Source organism: Puma concolor, chromosome A1, assembly GCF_028749965.1.
Source record: "Puma concolor isolate L17-30 chromosome A1, mPumCon1.1.hap2, whole genome shotgun sequence".
Lineage (NCBI taxonomy): Eukaryota > Metazoa > Chordata > Mammalia > Carnivora > Felidae > Puma > Puma concolor.
The window spans coordinates 80307361-80328060 of record NC_141667.1 but is presented as its reverse complement, the minus strand read 5'-3'; the positions used below and the strand labels follow the sequence as shown (position 1 = coordinate 80328060).

Here is a 20700-nt window from a genome sequence, read left to right as displayed (position 1 = left end):
CCCTCATAGTGGTTCATGATTTAAAGTTTTAAGGTAACTGATTGCGTGCAGTTTTTCTCCCAGTGGCTTAATTTGTGAGGGAAAAAGAAGCACAATGCAACCCTAGTTCTGAAGGCTTTCTTAAAATAGGAGTGTATGGAATAGAACAAACTGTTCCCAAAGGACAGTGTCATTTTCTCATGTGGCTCAGGAAGTTATGAAGCGTTTAAAAAACGTTTGGTGTTATCTTTTTTCTCATAGGTGACTGCCAACAGCCGGCCCAATGTCGAATCCAGAAATGTACCACGGACTTTGTGTCCCTCACTTCACACCTGAACTCTGCCATTGACGGCTTTGACTCTGAGTTTTGCAAGGCCCTGCGTGCCTATGCTGGCTGCACCCAGCGAACTTCAAAAGCCTGCCGTGGTAACCTGGTGTACCATTCTGCTGTGTTGGGTATCAGTGACCTCATGAGCCAGAGGAACTGTTCTAAGGATGGACCCACATCCTCTACCAACCCCGAAGTGACCCATGACCCTTGTAACTATCACAGCCATGCAGGAGCCAGAGAACACAGGGGAGGGGACCTGAGCCCTCCCAGTTACCTTTTTTGTGGCTTGTTCGGAGATCCTCACCTTAGAACTTTCAAGGATCACTTTCAGACATGCAAAGTGGAAGGAGCCTGGCCACTCATAGATAATAATTATCTTTCAGTTCAAGTGACGAATGTGCCCGTGGTCCCTGGATCCAGTGCTACTGCTACAAATAAGGCAAGTATACGTTTTTCTTATAACTTGCAGATGTTTGATTCTTCAGACAATTTTTGAAGTATGATACAAAAGACAGTTTAAAAGGAACTTTTTCTTGTTCTTGGCATGCAATTAACAAGGTGAATGAAAGATTAAATGAAAATCATTTAGTAAAGAATTTCTCTGGAATTCTAGGCTTATGTAAAATGTGGGTCTTAGTACAACTAAGCAGTGATATGCAAAAAACAAAACAAAAACAAAAAACACCGAAGTTGAGTTCTCTATGGAAAAGGCAGGCCTGTTTAATGGGAAAATGTATACTTTTTTTTTTTTTCTGTGAAGTCTTTTGAGTGTGACTCTTGTTGAAGAAATCCATGTTCCTATTTATCAGATGACCAAAGTGGGTGTTCCAAGTAAAGAAAGCTATCAAACCTGGGGCAATAACCCATCGGGAAACATATTTTATTGGAAATTTGGAAGCTATAGTAAAATGTAATGGCTATAAGCCAGCTTCCCAGTGGCAAAGCCACAATTGTGTTTTAGTTATTAATGTTGCTGTGACCAAGGAATTTTAGAATTGGCTATTGTGGAGCAGTGATGTATAATCCCTGTTGTAATCTCAGGATAACATTTTAATTAAGCTGAGGGGAAAACTGACAAAATTAAGTTAAGCTTACCCTGCGTAGCTGCCCTTGTCTGCATTTGTGTGTGTGTGTGTGTACTTGCGTTAAAGAAGCTAATGCCAAATAGAGATCATTTGAACCAACTTTAAGGCACCACTGTCAGTGCAACTAGGTGAAGGGCTATGAACTGGATTCCCAGTTGGCAGTCAGTGCTAATTCAGGCATTAGTAAGTAAATACAGAGGTCAAAAAAGGTTTTCCAGAAAAAAAGACTGTCCCAAATAACCAGCTCCTTCCCTGTCTCTCCCAACTAGAAAATCACACATACAGGCTATCTCCTCTTGTTCATTTTCCTTTATCTGTTCATCAGTTGGTTTGGACTGAAAGATAGTTGACAAGGATCAAGCTTTTGTAATAGTTATGACGGCTCTTTTGATTCCAGGACACCCTCCCTTGCCTCTAAACACATGTGGCATATTTTTAAGTGAATTTAAATGATTTTACTTGGCATTTTGTGGAGGTAATTTTACAACCCCTCCAGAGATAGCTGGAGACACCCAGGGGTGTCACAAATCTAAGATTAGAAGTCATTGCTCTGAACAAAGAAGTCTGTTACATTAGTCCAGACATTTTAGGTGGACTCAAAAATGTTTATGCTTTAACTCCCAATAAAAGCCCAGGCTTGCCTTTCCAAATCCTGCATCTCAAGTAAACTTTACCTCCTCTGGTTTTTATAAGCATGCAAATAATTTTTCTTGTCTATATATTAAAATAAGTATCAGCTGTAAGTTATGGTAGACAGGTACACAATTATGGACTTATAACACAAATCATGGCCAAAAATCCATCATTGCTGCAGAGTCATAGTGCATAAAACCTGGGGATAGTCTTTGGGAAAATACGAGACTAAAGATTCAAGAAGGCAGTTCCACTGGGAATGGAGAGAGTCATTGATCGTGTAGATAATTGAGGGTTTAGAGGGCCTTCACAATACCTTTGAGATTAGTAAGTGCTTTGTGCACAAGAAAATATTGGTTCTTTTCACAAGCCCTAAATTTAATTTTCCATGCCTTCCATCCAATCACGTGTCACGTCTACTTGTTACTTAGCCTTTCAAAATTCTATACTTTTTACTGATTGTGGTGAAATATTTGGGGACAATGAATTTTGTTATGAGTATTAATATTACATAAATGGAACAATTGACACTGAAGTATTTTAGGTCATTCCATTTCAGTTGTGATTGAATCTGTCATAGTTTTTAGCAAATAAATAAAAAGTACAACTTTGCTTTCTCCCTCAGTTTTGTAATGATCAGAAGTTTCACCCATTCCAAAAAGGATGTGGGAGAAAAACCGTCCTCTGACTTAAATTCAAGCAGACAATGAGAACGCGTGGTCTTTAAGTGCACTGCTGGAAAGTAGTTCCCCACATCTGGTGACCATGCTTTTCAGCAGCAGATGACTCCATGGCTTTGCGACCTCTGGTAGTTGTGTTGTGTTGTTTTGTTTTGTTTCCCTTCTACTTTTTTCAACTCTCTGCAAAGCCCCCCAAAATATCTGGAAGGTTACTGCCGAAGACCTGTCTCAATGCTGATATGATCTGTGCTGGTGAAACACAACTAAGGGCCTAAAATTTTGCAGCACAATTTCCTTTTACCTACCCAGGGCCAAAATAAAACCTTTAAAAATTTTTAAGCAACGAAAAAATGATGGTAATAAAAATAAAAATGCTCTGAAGCAAAAAGAACGTAGGAAATAAGTTCCAAAAAAGATCTGATTGTTTTTTTTTCCTGATGTCTACTGTAATACTTTCTTAAAAAATCTTTCAGAAGATTTTTTTGCATGAGTCTCAGCTTTACTGAGACCTCAAAGAGGTACATAGACCAGCTCCTTAATAACTTAGCACTGCACATTGGAGTTACTGTATCATCCTTGGGGTCAAGCATTTTTAATGACGTATGTGCTCAGTGTCACTAGATTTAACAGCTGACCAATGCTATGGTAGAGGCTAGCCAACTGTGCTGCTGAAATTGTTGTATGTAAGCACTCATTCATTTCACTGTCTTCGGCTATGAACTGAAGCACTGACCCCAGTGTTATGCTCAGTGAGGGCCTAGAGATAATTTCCTCAGTCCTGGGAACCTGGCTTCTTGAGCAAGCCATCTTGTAGTCATCTTTGTGATATCTACCTGCCCCTTAGTACCTTTCCATCCTCACAGAAAGAAAAAATGTAGGGGGAAAAAAATCTAAACGCAATGAAAGTGAAGTCATCTCTATTCAAGGGATCATTTATTAGGTAAGCCTTTTTCTTTGTCCACATAGCAAGCATTGAGTTTAGGGCAGCTAGACTTGCAGTACTCAACAATGTGGCCTCATCCACCGTCATCTACTTTCTGTCCTCCTTCCCTGGGAAACTTAGGGTGGTTTTCCAGTTGATCATGATGGGCACAGATATGCCTCCTCCAGGCCACTCTTGTTAGGCCCTCCACCAGCCCATCTCCCTCTCTTCAGAGGAGTCTTGTGCGGTCACTACCTTGCCAGGTAGGTGTGTGTGTCGCTAAAGGGGAGGCCAGGGCTAGCTTTTTATCCCCACCCAGGGGCTTGAGGGGTTTCTGGCACAGCTGCATGCCTTGGCTGAGATCCACACCAGCTCAGAGCTGTCTTCCCCACCTTTGGCTGTGAGCGGCAGCTTCAGGCCTGCAGGCCCTGGAGAAGAGAGATGAGAGGGACAGGCTTAGAACTGGCAGAATTGGCTAAATAGGAAGGGGGGAAAAAAAAAAAGCAGTTTTTGTTTTGGGGGAAGAGGCGGCCGCACTATTTAGGCTCCAAAAAGGACACATGTGCATAGCTCTCCTGGGCCTCAGACAAATACGCCAGATCATCTGGAGAGAATTCTGTTCAGTACCATCTCTTGCCCATTCTCTTTGCCAGCTCCTTCATCTCCTGTTCACTCTGTGTATCTGTGTATCTCTGTTTAAGTGGACTTAGGCTTTGTGCCATGGTTACAGAAGGCAGTTTTGGAGTAAATTTGATGAAAAGATTCTTTACTTCACAAATGTATTCCTAGTAGCCTAAACAATGGGAATACTTTTTAAAATGATTTCTTACAAGTACTTTGGATACCTTAGCTCTATTTTTCAATTTATTTTAATGTAATCTTGTCTTTGTGCATCACTCTGGCTTTGTCATCCTGTCCTTCAGTCTCAATAAAACAAAATTGTAAGTAGGAGGGGAGATTGGGGATGAAGGCAAGTGCCTTTATAGACTGCTACAGAATTTTCCATGCTTCCTCCTTTAGTGAGAGAAGGCGGTTTACCTTAAGGAGTTTGCATTTGGGAAAGAGGTATGTTCTTCGTCTTGGCCAAGCCAGGTGACTGTTGGCCAGGTGGCTGAGCACCCTGAGGTGCCTTGTATGTTCCGTGGGCTTCCAGCTCCTGGTAATCCTGTTGGCAGTAGTACTTAGCGCCTATCCAAAGCATGGGAGGAAGAGGCCATGCCCAGCAGCTAGTTACTTATTTATTAAAGTCCATAATTATCCCTAATTCTCAAATTCCAGCTACTTTCTGGGAAATTCCTAAAAACTTCACTGGTTGATGATACTAGAGATATAGGAAGACTTAGATTGTTGGGTTCATTCTTGCTTTCTGTCTCCTTCAAACTATAACCCAAAGTGCATCATTGAGGTAAAACATACTTGCTTGTGGGGCCCTAGAGCATGGTTTGGGTTCTCTCCTCCTCTCTGACGCCCATTCACATGTAGCTGTTGTTTCACAGCAGTACGTGGGCACGTAAACCAGTGTTCTGGATCATTTTCTGTTGGTTACAAAATCAAAGCAAGATGTGCCTGCATTTCAAAGGCTTTCAACTGTCATGTTAAACATATCTCTGGATCAAGGTCAGGAAGACTGTCCTCTTTTGAACCCAGGCCTAGTACATCTTTGTAACCAAGTTTTTGCCCCCAACCCCACCCTATTATGTTTTTAGTATCTTTACAGAGATAGTCTGAGCTAAACAATAATGATCATTCTTATTTTTATTGACTAAGGAAGATGCCTCATACTCCCATAGGCAGGATTGTATTTTGAATATATGGACACTGTTCTTGCATGCTGGCTGCATTATTAGAGGGGACAGTGGCATTTGCTTTGTGAATATAGAAGCCTTTGCTTCCAGAGATCAGAAACTTCCTTGCAGGTGACTAACTTTTAAAGGCTGAAATTTCTCTTTATTTTGTTTTGATTATCTTTTATGCAGGTAATTCTTGCCATCTCTTTAAGATTGCTCCTTGTCCTAGCATTTGCAGAAATGCTGGGGGGGAAAAAGTAAGAGTGATTGAAGCATATTGGGGAACAGATGGGAAAGAAGTTTGCAGTTGTAGCTTCCCGCTCAGTGTAATCATTTCTCTCCTAAAGTGTATGATTAACTTGGCGCTGCATTTGAACCACCGAGCTTTACAGGGCCTACCATGGGGTGGTGAGGGAGATGCAGAAGTGGTATCAGTCTCTGTCTGGGTGTAAGCACATAGCACATCGGCCGTTGGTGGAGAATTGTGGGGCTTGTGTGTAGAACTAGCCACTCAGTGTTTCTTTCTAGAACATCAGTGGCCCACATTCATAAGCTGGTTGCAGATGTTCCTACTTAGCAAGTTGTCACAGGTGTCAAGAAGGGCCAGAGAGGTGGGCTGCTCGCTGTACCCAGGGCATACCCCTTCCCCTGGTCACTGTCACAGGTCACCGGTTCTACTCCTGGTATTTGGCACAGTCTCCCTTTCCACCCACTATCGTCAACGTGGCCCCTCTCTTGAACCTGCATTTCCTTATTCCCTTACACCCTAGAAGGATCTAGAACCCTGGCTGCCACTTTTGAAGGTTGTTGGTCTTTAATAACCAAAATAACTTTCCAGAGTTTTTTTAATAACTTTCCAGAATTTGACATCAGAGTCACCAATTCTTAAATTCATTTTTCTGGGTCCCATCTCATGAAACCCATGAAAGCATATCTTAGATAACCTTCTCCTCCCTGACTTTATTTACTACTTGTAGAAACAAGATTGAAACAGTAAACAGGGTGCCTGGCTGTCAGTTAGGTGTCTGATTCTTGATTTGGGCTCAGGTCATGATCTCACAGTTCATCAATTCAAGCCCTGCATCGGGCTCTGCGCTGACAGTGTGGAGCCTGCTTGGGATCCCCTCCCTTCCTCCCTGCCTCCCTCTCTCCCTCTCTCTCTTTCTCTCTGTCTTTCTCTCTGCCCCTGTCTTGCTCTCCATCCCAAAATAAACTTTTTTTTTTTTTAAAAAGATGAAAACAGTAAATAGTTTTTAGAAGAGAAGTCAGCTATAATTCCAGGTGGTTGTGTTCTTCCTTTGTCCTTTTCTGTTTCCTGCCTAGCTCCTGTTTGTACTGGATTATAAGGTCTTAGGCCCAGGAGCTACTCAACTTTGCTTCATACGGGTTCAGCAAATTTCTTGGAGGGAAACATTTCCAAATATATGTTAAGGGGGAAAAGAAGAAGGAGAAGAAATTATTAGGTGTGTGGTTTATCTTTTAGTGTAAAAGATCATTCTGTAAGATGAATGGGCCTGCCTTGGTGGTTCTTTATGCCATTCTTGCCATACAAGCTACATCATCCTATTGTTATGTGCATTAAAATCCTCTGGGTCCTAGTCTTTTACCATCTCTGTTCTGTAGAATGAAGAGACTTAGAAGATGTTAGTAGAAACCATCTAAAATCGTATAAAGTTTGTACCTGCATATCTATTAAGCCCTCTATTTTTTTTTTTTTTTAATTTTTTTTTTCAACGTTTATTTATTTTTGGGACAGGGAGAGACAGAGCATGAACGGGGGAGGGTCAGAGAGAGAGGGAGACAGAGAATCGGAAACAGGCTCCAGGTTCTGAGCCATCAGCCCAGAGCCTGACGCGGGGCTCGAACTCCCGGACCGCAAGATCGTGACCTGGCTGAAGTCGGACGCTTAACCGACTGCGCCACCCAGGCGCCCCATTAAGCCCTCTATTTTGAGTCCTCCTTCTTTGTGCCCCTCCCTCTGTCCCAGCTGTGGTTTAGGAGGAGGAGACCTTCAAAATATCCTCCATTTGTAAATGAAATGAACACAAGTCCTGTGCTAGCTGGGCAGGACTCCCTGCACTGCTTATGGGCCTCTGCTCCTTTCAAACAGATCCACGATCCTCCACAGCTTAAACCAGAGGCCAAGTCTGATACACAACTGACAGAACTTCTTTTACTGTCACATTTCTAGCTGCCCTGTTCAATTTTCTTTGGGTCAACATTTTGAGAGGAAGGGGCGAGAAGGAAACACCGGATGGTTGGTACTTTTTTATGTTGGCTTCAATTAATGCTACCCAAACAGTTTCTGCCTATGTGGAATGTGGCACATAAAAAGAGTTACCCTACAGTGCCGAACAATGAAAAATCTACCTTACCCATCTTGTCTTTATTTATTTTGACTGCAGTAGAACCTGCTCTTCCACTGTTTTGAATTTTGTGTTCTCGTGGGTGGGGTAACTTCAGGACTTTGTAAAATGCTCAACTTAAGCGATAACTAACAAGCATAGCAGCACACATCTGAGGTACAGAACTGAACTGGACAGGCTTCCAGTGAAAACACAGTGCTGTTAATTGTAGAAAGAGCTTTTGGTGAAACTGGGTCTCTGGCAAGACGAGTTCTTTGTGTCCTAGTGAGCCGGTTATTTTAAGAGTTGAAGCTAAAAGAATGTTTGGCTAATTCTGGTGGGGTTCTGTGAGTGTCAGAACATTGCATGTGTGCTACGGTAGATTGATAATGATGGCATTTAAACACTAAATGCTCCTCAGCTCTGCATTTTCTCCTGAAATGAGGGGTCAGGGTTTAATCTTTATACCTAAAGGTATGTTCAAGTGTGCCCGCGTGTCCAAGTTTGCACTCGGTGGTGTTGCTGACTTCCTCTCTCCTGCCTCACGCACATGAAGACCAAGGCTATTGCTTGTAGCATTTCAGTTAACTGACTTCTTGAAATACATGGTCATCACCTCCAGCCACCTCTTTCGTGAATGGGCTTTTTTTTTTTTTTAATAGCCCTGGGAACTTGAAATTGAACCTAGAAGTGGTAGAGAGTGAGTGTATTGTAAAGACCTTCAGACCCTTTTAGTTTTCAAATCATTTCTCAAAACTGAAAACTGATCGGAAGCTGTGATTTCCTAATCCCCATAGGTTTGGGCAATAACTCTGCTGAACCAAGGCCTAGGGCATTGGCCAGAGGTTCTGCTCTAGGGCCTCAGGATCTATGGCACTGCCCCCTCCCCCTCTTTGGAGGGCAATCCGCAAAGGCAAGACCTGCTAGGGCAGATTCCTGCCCCTAGAGTTACGCCTCCAGCCCTGGCTCTCACCTTTCAGAATACTTCTGGCCTCTGGTCTGAAGCACAGTGGCAGTGGAGGCCTGTAACACTGTCCACACATGCTTAACTTCACATCTAGAAACATGACTTCTTACACTTGGTGGCCTCATGATGGTGCAAAATCTGAATACAGCAACCAACGAGTGCCATGTTGAGTCCTCTGAGTGGCTAAGACTTGAGGACTAGATGCTCTCCCTCCTCATGCCCAGCCTAGCCTTGCTCTGCTCTGTACAAGGAAGCTGGCCTATTTCACTGTCTCGGAGCCTATTTATACTTAGAGCCTTCCTTGTTTTAAGTACACAGAAGTTACTCTTTGGAAGTCTACATTTTTGTGCCTGTCTCTTTTATGTGTCATCCCTGGGCCTGCTTCCCTTTCACTCTTGCGTATTCTTTCCAGCCACTGAGATTAATGCTTCTCCCCTGGACCACCCTAGCAGCCTCAGCTGTGGGTGTCCTTCGCCTCTGGTTTGGTTTCTTCTTTCTCCATCCGCTGCCAAGAACCCCTCCAGCAGCCAAGGCAGCCCTTGTTCCTGCATGTATTACCTGGGGCAACACTGAAGAATAAATAAGTCTGATCCATTCCATTTCTCTGGAATCCTGGAAGTGCGCCTAGAACAGAGCTCTGTGGAAAGAGATTCCGAGGGTAGAGAAACCTATTTTGATACCTCTTTTGAAGGTAAGAGGCCTCATTCCAGCCCTAAAAGAGGAGTCCGCCACCCTCCTCTTACACATGTATACTGTCTTTCTGCTAGTACCTAAAAAAATACACTTTTGTAGGTCTTAGGTTCAGCTTTCTTGTTTGTAGATACCTGATGTATAGGTTAAGTCGTCATTTTAGAATTACAGATCAGTTACTGACCATCTCAACATTTTCCCCTAAATACTGTATATAATATTCTCCTGTGTCTTTTTTAATTCAAGTATACTTCACATACAATGTCATATTGCTTTCAGGTATTACAACATAGTGATTTGACAACTCTATACATTATACAGTGCTCACCACGATAAGTATAGTCACTATCTGTAACTGTACGACGTTATTACATCCTTATTGACTGTAATCTCTGTTGTACTTTTCATCTCCATGAGTTACTTATTTTATAACTGGAAGTTTATACCTCTTAATCTCCTTTATATTTCACCCATCCTTCCACTGCTACCACCACCCCGCCCCCAGCAACCACCAGTTTGTTCTTTGTATTTTGAGTCTGTTTGTTTCTTATATTACAGGTATAAGTGAAGTTATACAGTGTTTCTTTCTCTGACTTATCTTACTTAGGATAACACCCTCTTTATCCATTCTACTTTCAGTAGACACTTGGGTCACTTCCAAATCTTGTTTATTGTAAATAATGCGGCAGTAAACATAGGGGTGCATGTATCTCTTTAAATTAGTTTCCATTTTTCTGGAGTAAATACCCAGCAGTGGAATTACCAGATGGTATAATCTTTTATTTTTAATTTTTTGAGGAACCTTTATACCGTTTTTCTACAGTGCTGTGGCACCTGGCTCCACCAGTTTACATTCCCACCCTTTTCTCTCCTACTCACTAATACTTGTTAGCTCTGTCTTTGTGATACTAGCCATTCTACCTGGTGTAAGGTAATCTCTGATTGTGGTTTTCATTTACATTTGCCTGATGATTAGTGATGTTGAGCATCTTGTTACGTGTCAGTTGGCCATCTGTACGTCGTCTTTGGAAAAATGCGTATTCAGGTCGTCTGCCCATTTTTTAATAGGATTTTGTTTTTGGTATTGACTTCTCTAAGTTTTTTATATGTTTTTGAAAATTATTCTCTTACTAGATACACCGTTTGCAAATATCTTTTCCCTTACAGTAGATTGCCTTTTCATTTTGTTGGTTTCCTTCACTGTGGAAAACCTTTTTAGTTTGATGGAGTCCCAATAGTTTATTTTGGTTTTGTTTCCCTTGCCCAAGAAGACCTATGGAGAAAAATGTTGCTAAGGCCAACATTCAAGAGATTGTGGTCTATGTTTTCTTCTAGGAGCTTTAATGGTTTCCAGGCTCACATGTAGGTCTTCAATCTATTTTGATTTTATTTTTATGGTGTAAAAAGTGGTCCGCTCTTCCCAACACCATTTATTGAGAGACTGTTTTTTCCATTGTATGTTCTTGTGCCACTTTGTTACACATTAATTGTCCATATAAGCATGGGTTTCTTTCTGAACTTTTTTTCTGTTCCATTTATTTGCATGTCTGTTTTTGTGCCAGTGCCATACTGTTTTGATTACTACAGCTCTGTATTATAGTTTGAAATCAGGGATTGTGATGCCTCCAACTTTGTTCTTTTTCAAGACTGCTTTAGCTACCCAGGGTCTTTTGTGATTTCATACAGATTTTAATCCAAATTCTGTGTAAAATGCTGTTGGTATTTTGGTAGAGATTCCATTTAATCTGTAGATTGCTTTGGGTAGTATAGACATGTTAACAGTATTCTTCTACTCCATGAGCATATTTACTTTTTGTCTTCAATTTCTTTCATCATTGTTTTATAGTTTTCAGAGTAGAGGTGTGTCACTCGGTTAAATTTATTCCTAGGTATTTTATTAATTTTGATGCAATTACAAATGGGATAGTTTTCTTAATTTCTCATTTTGAGAGCTTCTTAGTATATACAAAGGCAACGATCTGTATATTAATTTTGTATCCTGCAACTTTATTGGATTTAATTATTCTAATAGGTTTTTTGTTAAATCCTTAGGGTTTTCTATACATAGTATCATTGTCATCTGCAAATAGTGACAGTTTTACTTCCTCCTTACGAATTAAGAATGACTTATCTTTCTTGTCTGATTGCTGTGGCAAGAGTGGACATCCTTATTTTATTCCTGATCTGAGAGGAAATTGACCCTGAGAAATAAAGAGTAGATATTTTGGACCTAGAGATAGAGCTTGTGAATGTTTTCCTTTGAAGCATGTACCCTTATTGGAGTGGTTTATTTTTGCTCACACCAGAGGACTTAATGTAGAGGCTGTGTGCCAGTTTAAGTAAGGGTAAAAGGGGATTTGAGCAGTGGTTCTCTTATCCTCCCTTATAGGGTGCCTTTTTTTTTCCAACCTATAATTGCACCCAGAGGATCTAATGAAGCAGACATATCAGCTGATGATGCAAAATAGAATTAATCTTAGCTTCCTTTAACACAAACAGAATTTTAACCAGGTACTTATCAAAATTGTGTTTCTCTGTGTTCTTTCCCAATTTCTGGGACTATTTCAGTTTCGTTTGTTGGCCCATCTTAATCCAAGAGATAGGAGTCCCTTGATCTGAGAGTCCAGTTCTGGAATTTGAGGATTCTGGTAAGGTTCTGCACTTACAGTGCTGAATAGCCTGACTAAACGCTGATGGTTATTTCTTCCAAAACACAATAAACACTAGTTAAGTGTACAGCCTTAAGGGAATTCTGCTGTTTGAAAACCTATGCACAGCACTTTGCAAAGCTGTTGAGCCTGGTGGAGCTCTTTCTCTATCTTGGCAAAGCTGGGCCTGGGTTCTCCTTTGTTGGTTACCTCATTTTCTTTTAATGCATTTTCTCTTCATGGTGGAAAAGAGAGGCAGGTGCCCCTAAAGTTCGATTTTTCACAGCAAACCTTAAATCCGTATATCACATGTAGAAAGGTTGATTTGCAGCTGCTATCTCTTGTCTTCCTAATAGACCTTGTGGGTAGTAAAGATCTTAGGGAGTGCAACATTAAAAATGAATGAGGAGTACTGGAGTAGTTTGTCTGAGGTAGGGGTTGAGAGGGACTTGGTGGGAAAGGTTTAACAAAAGGCATTGATGTTTTAAATGCACAGAAATGCCATCCATCAATAATAAATGGTGTGGCGTAGAATAGATGTGCCAAATTGAGTTATTACAGCATATGGATCAGTTCATGGATGGGGAAAAGTAAGCACTATAGCTGGTGTTTTTAAATTATCTGTTTGAGAGCTTTAGAATACAGTTTTGAATATCCTGTTTTCACCCTCTAATAGCTGCTAGTTGGCAGTTGAAAACGTTTGGAATGTCCAAAAATTCTGAGGTTTTTTTTTTTTGTTTTTGTTTTTTTTTAAGAATAAGAATTGGGGCGCCTGGGTGGCTCAGTCAGTTTAGTGTCCGACTTGGGCTCAGGTCATGATCTTGCAGTCCATGAGTTCGAGCCCCATGTCGGGCTCTTTGCTCATAGCTCAGAGCCTGGAGCCTGCTCCAAATTCTGTGTCTCCCTGTCTCTCTCTCTGACACTTCCCTGCCCACACTCTGTCTCTCTCAAAAATAAACATTAAAAATTTTTTAAAAAAATAAGAATAAACAAATTTTGTTTTTCTAAAAACAAGATAGAATCTGAAAATTAATTTCTGGCTCCTCACAGCTGAGTGCCTTTTTTAAGAGCTTGAGTTGTAATTGTATAAGGAATGAAGTTACATTACAAAATATAAGTCACGTACAACTGTTGCCTGGTGTTTTCTTCACTCATGTTGATTATATCTCTAGGTACCTCTTCAGTACATACTCAAACTACAGGGAACCACTCAGGAAACCCCTCTAGAGAGCGAGAGAATGTGAGGTGGGGAGAGGGGCAGAAGGAGAAAGAGAATGAATCTTCAGCAGGGCCCACACTCATTATGGGTCTCAATCCCACAACCCTAGGATCATGACCTGAGCCGAAATCAAAACTCAGATGTTCAACTGACCGAGCCACCCACGAGTCCCAAGATTTTGATTCAAGGGCTAATTCTGTACATTTGTGCTGTGAGAATTATTTTGCCCAAAAGAGAAATATCAGCTTTGCTGTCTCATAGAGAAGATGACTCCTAGAAAATTGGACAAAAATCTGTTAGAAAGACTGGGATATTTGGTAAATGTAGATCTTAGTGCAGAAGTCAAGCTTGAGTGTTATTTGATCTAGGGTTATGGGAGTTACTGTTAGTGGAGCAGGCATAGCAGAGGACAATACTGCATGAGGTGTTTGAAATGACTCCTGAGTTGGAATTGGTGTGCTTAAAGAAAACACTAGGCTTGGTAAGACATGTGGAACTATTCCACTCCTCTTAATGTTGACCCTTGCTTGCCTGTTTAGGAACTTGACTGGAATTGGGTCTCTGATTGTCTCAACAAAACTAATTCCTCTTTGTTTTTCCTAAGATGAACAAAATTGGTACTTGATTCTTGCAAATAATGTTCACTTAAATTTGAGGTTGGTTAGACTAGAAAGATAAATTACTTAGCTGTTGTAGAATCATTGGTTTAGTCCTTGAGTGTGTGAATGCTCCGGGTAAAAATGAGGACAGTGATTATATGAAAAGTTTTACTCACCCTTATTGGAGCCATCTGTATTAGCTTTCAACTCTGTGAGGTACAGAATTTACTTGAATTAATCTTTGCACCTCCAAAGGATCCTGGCTTGTGTTAAAAAAGGCACTTGTCAAACTGTCTTTAGAGCCACCAAATAAATCTATTTTATAGTCCCATTAGATATCTAGCTCAGAATCCCATTCACTCTGGAAGGTCCTATGGTTGGATGCACAACAAATTTCCTGCAGTCATCTCTGGTACACCTCCTTTGGGTTGTTAAGAAGGTGTTGAAATGTGAGAAGGCCGGTAGTGAAATTAAATTGTGGGTCAGGGTAATTAGGAAGGGAGAACACCAAGCATTTTCATAGTACATTGTCTGGCTTTTAGTTGCAGCTGCAAACAACGGATATGAGTTTAACCAGTTGCTACAGTACAGCTGGTTCAGATCTGGCTTTATAACTAACTGGCTGAAGTAAAATGAAATGGCTGGAAAATTCCAGTCAAGTAACACCAGTGGGAACATGTGGAATTAAATAGTGTGAGTAAATGCTGGCCAGGTTGAGGAAAAAAACTCAGACAAACTAGAGGGTGGTGGTGAGGATGTGTAGAAGAGAGGGGGGGAGGGGGCAAGCAGGACATTTTCTGGCCCTTGTAACAAGGGTCTGTTGTTTGCATTAGCTCCCTTGCAGGAGAGGGGAGTTTTCCTCTCTCCAGAGAAGTTTGTAGTGTGGCTGGTCTACCTTCCTCCTGGACTGAGGTCACCTGTTTTTGTTTGTGTTTTCTTCTTCAAGAAGAAAGAAAAATATGCCATTACTTCAGGTCCTGACAACAACAGAAATGGCAGGCTATTCTTTCCTTTTCTTCAGGACGCTTTTCCTACCTTGTGTGACCCAGAAGGCCCTCTCTTGATAGTCCTCTTCTTACACCATGTGTACCAGACATGCTGAGTGTGTTGGAGGTGAAGGTTCAGTGTCTTGTAATTGTTCTAAATAAGGAAGGAAAATGGGTTTACTAAAGGAAAGCTTTTGTAGTATCCATTTTGTCTGCTTAATTTGGAGAATTTAGACTTGACTCCAGAAAAAATTTCTGAGAAGTTCAAGGGCCATTGTGCTGTTTGGGGAAAACATTTGCTGTAACTAGGTTGAGGGTATTTATTCTCTGCCAGTGCCCAGGACCTGTGTTTGCCAAGTGATTTCCCAGTCCCAGGGATTAGCCAGTCATGTGAAACATTTGATTAAGAGACTTAAAGAAATCTTAGCTGAGGCATGATTGGTGGCTATTGGCAGGATGGCCCCATCCTCAACTCTGCTTTGTCTCTTGAGTGTTTGTAAGAATGTTTGTAATGGTGAGCCATGGGGGCTGGATTTATGATCCAGTGAGGAATCTTTTTAGAAATCAAAGTTCTGGTGGGTATATTATTAATTAAGCCCCATAAGTTTCTATATAACTTAGAAAGGAGTCTTTTTTTTTCTCAGAGCTATACCACCAGTCAGCTGTTTGGGGAAGAAGATACCAAGTTATCAGAAAAAATTACCTGTATCCGAACAGCAACATGGTTCTGTCTGAGGAAAGTAAAGTTTTTCTTGATGCACATTTCCGGGATTTGCATTAAATTTTTATACTTAAGCCTCGAGGACTTTTTCTCCCCCTTAACAGTGGCACCTTTCATTTGTGAGGCAGGAGCACTTGGGCCTGAGTCTGGAGATCCTGTCTCCAGCCATTCACCTCCAGCCTAGAAGAGAACACTTCTGTTTCCCTTCCACCCTGTTTAAATTTGTATGCGTTCCTCCCCACAGATAACCATCATCTTCAAAGCTCACCGTGAGTGCACAGATCAGAAAGTGTACCAAGCTGTGACAGATGACCTGCCGGCCGCCTTTGTGGATGGCAGCACCAGCGGTGGGGATGGCGACACCAAGAGCCTGCTTATCGTGGAGAGGGAGAGCGGCCGCTACGTGGAAATGCACGCCCGCTACATAGGGACCACGGTATTTGTGCGGCAGCTGGGTCGCTACCTGACCCTCGCCATCCGCATGCCTGAAGACCTGGCCATGTCCTATGAGGAAAGCCAGGACCTGCAGCTGTGTGTGAATGGCTGCCCCCTGAGCGAGCGCATTGATGATGGGCAGGGCCAGGTGTCTGCCATCCTGGGGCACAGCGTGCCTCGCACCTCATTGGCGCAGGCCTGGCCTGGCTACACACTGGAGGCTGCCAATGCTCAGTGCCACGAGAAGATGCCAGTGAAGGACATCTACTTCCAGTCCTGTGTCTTCGACCTGCTCACCACTGGGGATGCCAACTTCACCGCCGCTGCTCACAGTGCCTTGGAGGACGTGGAGGCGCTGCACCCGAGGAAGGAACGCTGGCACATCTTCCCGAGCAGTAGCCACGGGACACCCCGTGGAGGCGGCCATTTGTCTGTCAGTCTGGGACTCACATGCTTGATCTTTATTGTGTTTTTGTAGGGATTGTCTTTTGTTTTTTTTTATTTTTTGTCTATAACAGAATTTTAAAATATATATTGTCATAATATATTGAGTAACAGAGTATATATGTATATACCATGTATATGACAGGATGTTTGTCCTGGGGCACCCACCAGACTGTACATAATGTGCGTGACTGTTCCAAGTATGTTGGATGTAGTGTTCTTCGACTGTATTGATTTTGTTTTGCAGTTTTGTGAAATATTTTATAATGTCCCTGCCGGGGGACCTGTTAGAAAGCACTTTATTTTTTATATATTAAATATTTATGTGTGTACCTGGTTAGTACGTATAGTACATATACACAGACGCCATCGCAGCGTTCCCGCTGAAGAGGACCAGTGACGGTGCTCGTGGCTGTCCCTGGCTGTCCGTCCCTGCCTTCTCCCTTTGCTACTGATCTGCCACATTGGGTGCGCAGCTTTCACTGGCCTCCTGCTGGCGGAGCTGCGTCCCTTGAGCGAGGAGGTCCTTACTCTCACTCCGTGCGGAAGGACAACTAACTAACTCCCCGACAGGCACTTTGGCTCTTGTGAAACACGCATCTCTAAGCAACCCTCGCCCTCCTTCACAACTGTCACTTTTTCAAAGGGCAGGGAGTGTATTACTACAGTTTTCATTAATTAGGATTGTTCTGAGCACTTAGGGAATGTGAGGTTGAGCCATATGAAACTGCTGTTTCTATTAGGTCAGAAGGGGCTGGTGATGGCAATTTCATAGATAAATACCAGGCATTTTACTAGACGCCAGGAGCTCTCAGACATTTCCTCCTCCCGTGTTCCTGTTTAAACTGTATCACACCTTGCTCTTCTCTGTATCATTTGTGCAAGCCCAAGTTCTAAGCCTTCTTTCCTTGGCTGTTTATGCCCAGAGACACACTGCTCCCTGTCTCCACCCCCCGTAAACCCTCTTCAACCTCACCTGAAGAACCCAGAGACTAGGCCTTGTTAGATTCTCTCTTCGTGTCGAGGCCCAGATCCCATCACAAGGTGTGCCACTCTTCCTTGCCGTCCACACCGTGGCCTTCACAGTCACTGGCGCTGACGTGTCTGTATGCATGAGGGAAAGGATAGGGTGTTAAATGACAGGAAAACTTTGAGGGCCTGAGCCAGTAAGTGGCAAAATGGGCTCTGGTGAACCCAGACCTTCTCACTGAGCAACGTTGCTTCCCAGGTGGTCTCTCTTTCTTTAATTAGATATGCTCCTTTGTAACATCTATAGTGATAATATACTAGTGAGTGCTCATGTAACTTGGTAAAATTCCTATAAAGTAAAATACCTCCTTCCATTTCACCTGTTGGCACGCCCTTGCAAAAGGAAAGCACCACCCACAAAATGCAAGAACAACGAGGAAGTGAGTTCTACCTAGGGCAGGTGGATTTCTATTGTATCTATGTAAATGTTTGGTTCCAAGGAGAAACGAAAGAATTTGTACCTTACCTTACTCAGATTTACATAAGTGCAAGAAGAAAGTTAATTTTATATACCACAGCAATTAGGATCCAACTTGTGCTGAATTTTAGATAGCCAGGTATCTAAACCTGGGGCCTGCCTTTTCCCATGCCCCATTGATTAGGGTCACGACCAGAGGCCCAAACTAGCAGGAGAAGAGGATTTTGGTTCGTGAAATTCTATTTCTTAGTGAACTGATGATCCAATTACAGCATGGAGCTGTGGGTTCATCTAGAGGTGGGAAACTGCTCTTTTTCTGATCTAGGAGAGGATAGTCTTGGGAAGTCTGGGAAAATCACAAAGGCACCCTACTTCTTACTTGATAAAAAGACGCAATACCAGAGAAGTGAAACTGAACTTGTTACCCTTCTATAAAGACGCGGGGGCCTACCTACCATGAGCTCTGAACTGTGGCTATTTCTGTTCACCTACAGGACATGTGCCAGTTCAGAAGCTATAGTTAGCTAGTAATTTTGTTAGGTAATTGAGAACAAAGGAGGAAAAATATTTAGAGTATAACCACTATTCTTGTGTGAACAGTATAAAAGTGAAGTAAAAGCAATAGAAGTTTCTACAGTGTCTGGCTTTAGAGTGTATATGGTTCATATTACCTTTGTCCTCTTTAGGGAAAGCAAAATCACAACCTCTACTAATAGTTGGGGAAAGAAACAGGTTGCTCTGCCATATCCTAGCTGGGAAGGATGCCTCTAAGCATTCTGTTTCACTAGCATTTGTGCCAGTGTGTTTGGCTAGTCTCCCTTTATAATCAGTGTCCTCCTACAACATTTACAGTCCCCACAGATGACTAAGAAATACAGATGCTTCTCTAGAGAAGGGCCAGCTTATTTTCCATTTCTTTTCTAGGACTTTTAGAGAAAATAGTACTTGTACATTTTGGTTCTTGCAATCTTCCTTAACCAAGAGTTTCAGGTGATCCCACCACATGGACAAGATGTAGCTATTCAAAGGTCTCCTGGGGGAGGTTAAAACTTGAGGGAAAACACTGGTTTTCACAGATGCTCCACATGGCTGTCTTTAAAAGACTCAAAACATTTTTTTGTCCTTTTCTTCCCTTTGTTAATGCTTGGAAATTCCCACAGTGTGTCGAGTCTTTGCAAAGAAACCTTTAGATGTGGTTCATAGGTATATGGATAAGTATCTGTGTAAAACAGTGAGTGTGCAGTGTGTAAATACTTTAAATTATTATGCTAGAAAAATAAAGTTACATACCATGCTGTGGAATGTTTGTTCTGTGATTATAGTGACACCTGCTGGAAGAGCTGCAGAACACAGGAGGGGAAGAAAGGGAGTGAGGGGGTGTTTGTGCAAAATCCTCTGATTACTGACAATCCAAAACTGTCCACAAACTTGCATGTTTTCTAAACTACATCTTTACTGTAGCTTTTCATTTTTCAATTTTAAGCAATTTCAAGTAAGAATCTGTAAAACTAGTCCACTGGTATGATCCTAAAGGTCTGTCTTTAGTAATAGTTTTGGTCCCTTGGCAGACATGGGACCTGCCCTGTGGTGCTTTTAAGATAGCATGGATGGGAACTTCTGGTGGGAAGGACTTGGGGGCAGGATTTTTTGGCTTTGGGAACTTGTAAATCCCTATTTCTTGGATGTTCTAAAAAGAGATCACAAGATCTCAACTTGTTCTTTGTTCAAGAAACATGCCGAAGGGTAGAAAAACTTGAAAAAGAAATTAAACCCAAACTGAAAGCAAAGGAAATCAATTACTAAGTCAAATACTAAATGGGACAAATTCCAACTCAGGGAAACCTACATAATCATCTCTTAAATAGAAGACTCAGTCCTTATACGTAGTGTTTAAGTGTAGTTCAGAACAACAACAAAAATCCTCTGAAACACAAAATAAGATGACCGTGATACAGACCGTGATTGAGAACCTAATACATAAGCCTACACTAAATGAACACTAAGAAATAAACCACATCACAATGACGTCTGTACTCACAAGTCAAAATTTCTCTTTCTGTATACTCTAAATCCAGACCCCCAGCTTTTCAGGAATTGAAATTTAAGGAACTGTCCAAAAACCTAACAAGGAGGTCTTTATTGTTTTACACAGGAAACCGTGACTTTAACAAACATTATGCATCCTGATAGTTACTGGAATTTTGTTGTCTTTTGGGGGTTTGTTTGTTTTTGTAGCCACATTTAGTATTCTATTGCCTGAGATCAGCTGGAATACCAGAGTCTTGGATTGCTGCGGTCCTTTCTGAGCAAATATACTTTAGGGGAACAGCAAGAAAAAAATCTAGCAGGTTCTTTGTATGTGTCCTAAGGACTATCTCCCTGCCTCAGAGAATCTAAGACATTAAAAAAAAAGAGGAAGCAGTTCACAGTTCCTTATTATTTGACTGCCTAAGCTCACCATATTTTTCTCCTTCCATTCCCTTTCTGTCTTCCAAATGGATAAGCCATATCACAATATTATTATTTCAAGAATATTTGTCTCTGAACTTATTACTCTACCTTCACCAAATAAACAAATGTTTGACACTATCACCTAAATAACATCAACTAAATAGTATCAACTAAATAAATATTTAGTCCTTTGTACCCAAAATATGAAGTATGTGCTGGGAATGCAGAAGTTTGTGTTTCCTCTCTCTTGTGAGCAGTGTGTATATTTATAAACAGAGTGGGGCAGCCACAGCCTAGGAAATACACTAACAGATCCAACACAGATGGAATG

General features: G+C 41.7%; 1 protein-coding gene across 3 annotated transcripts in view; it reads left to right on the top strand.

Annotated features, from left to right (window-relative positions):
- RGMB (repulsive guidance molecule BMP co-receptor b) overlaps window positions 1-19220 on the top strand; it is a 29086-nt gene extending 9866 nt beyond the window's left edge. For all 3 annotated transcript variants that reach the window (XM_086692364.1, XM_086692295.1, XM_086692238.1), the window contains 2 exons: window positions 241-749; window positions 15837-19220. In XM_086692364.1, the coding sequence (XP_086548490.1) occupies window positions 241-749; window positions 15837-16505 (1178 nt within the window). In that variant the 3' untranslated portion in view covers window positions 16506-19220. The remainder of the gene's footprint in view (window positions 1-240; window positions 750-15836) is intronic.
- Window positions 19221-20700: the final 1480 nt, after the last annotated feature.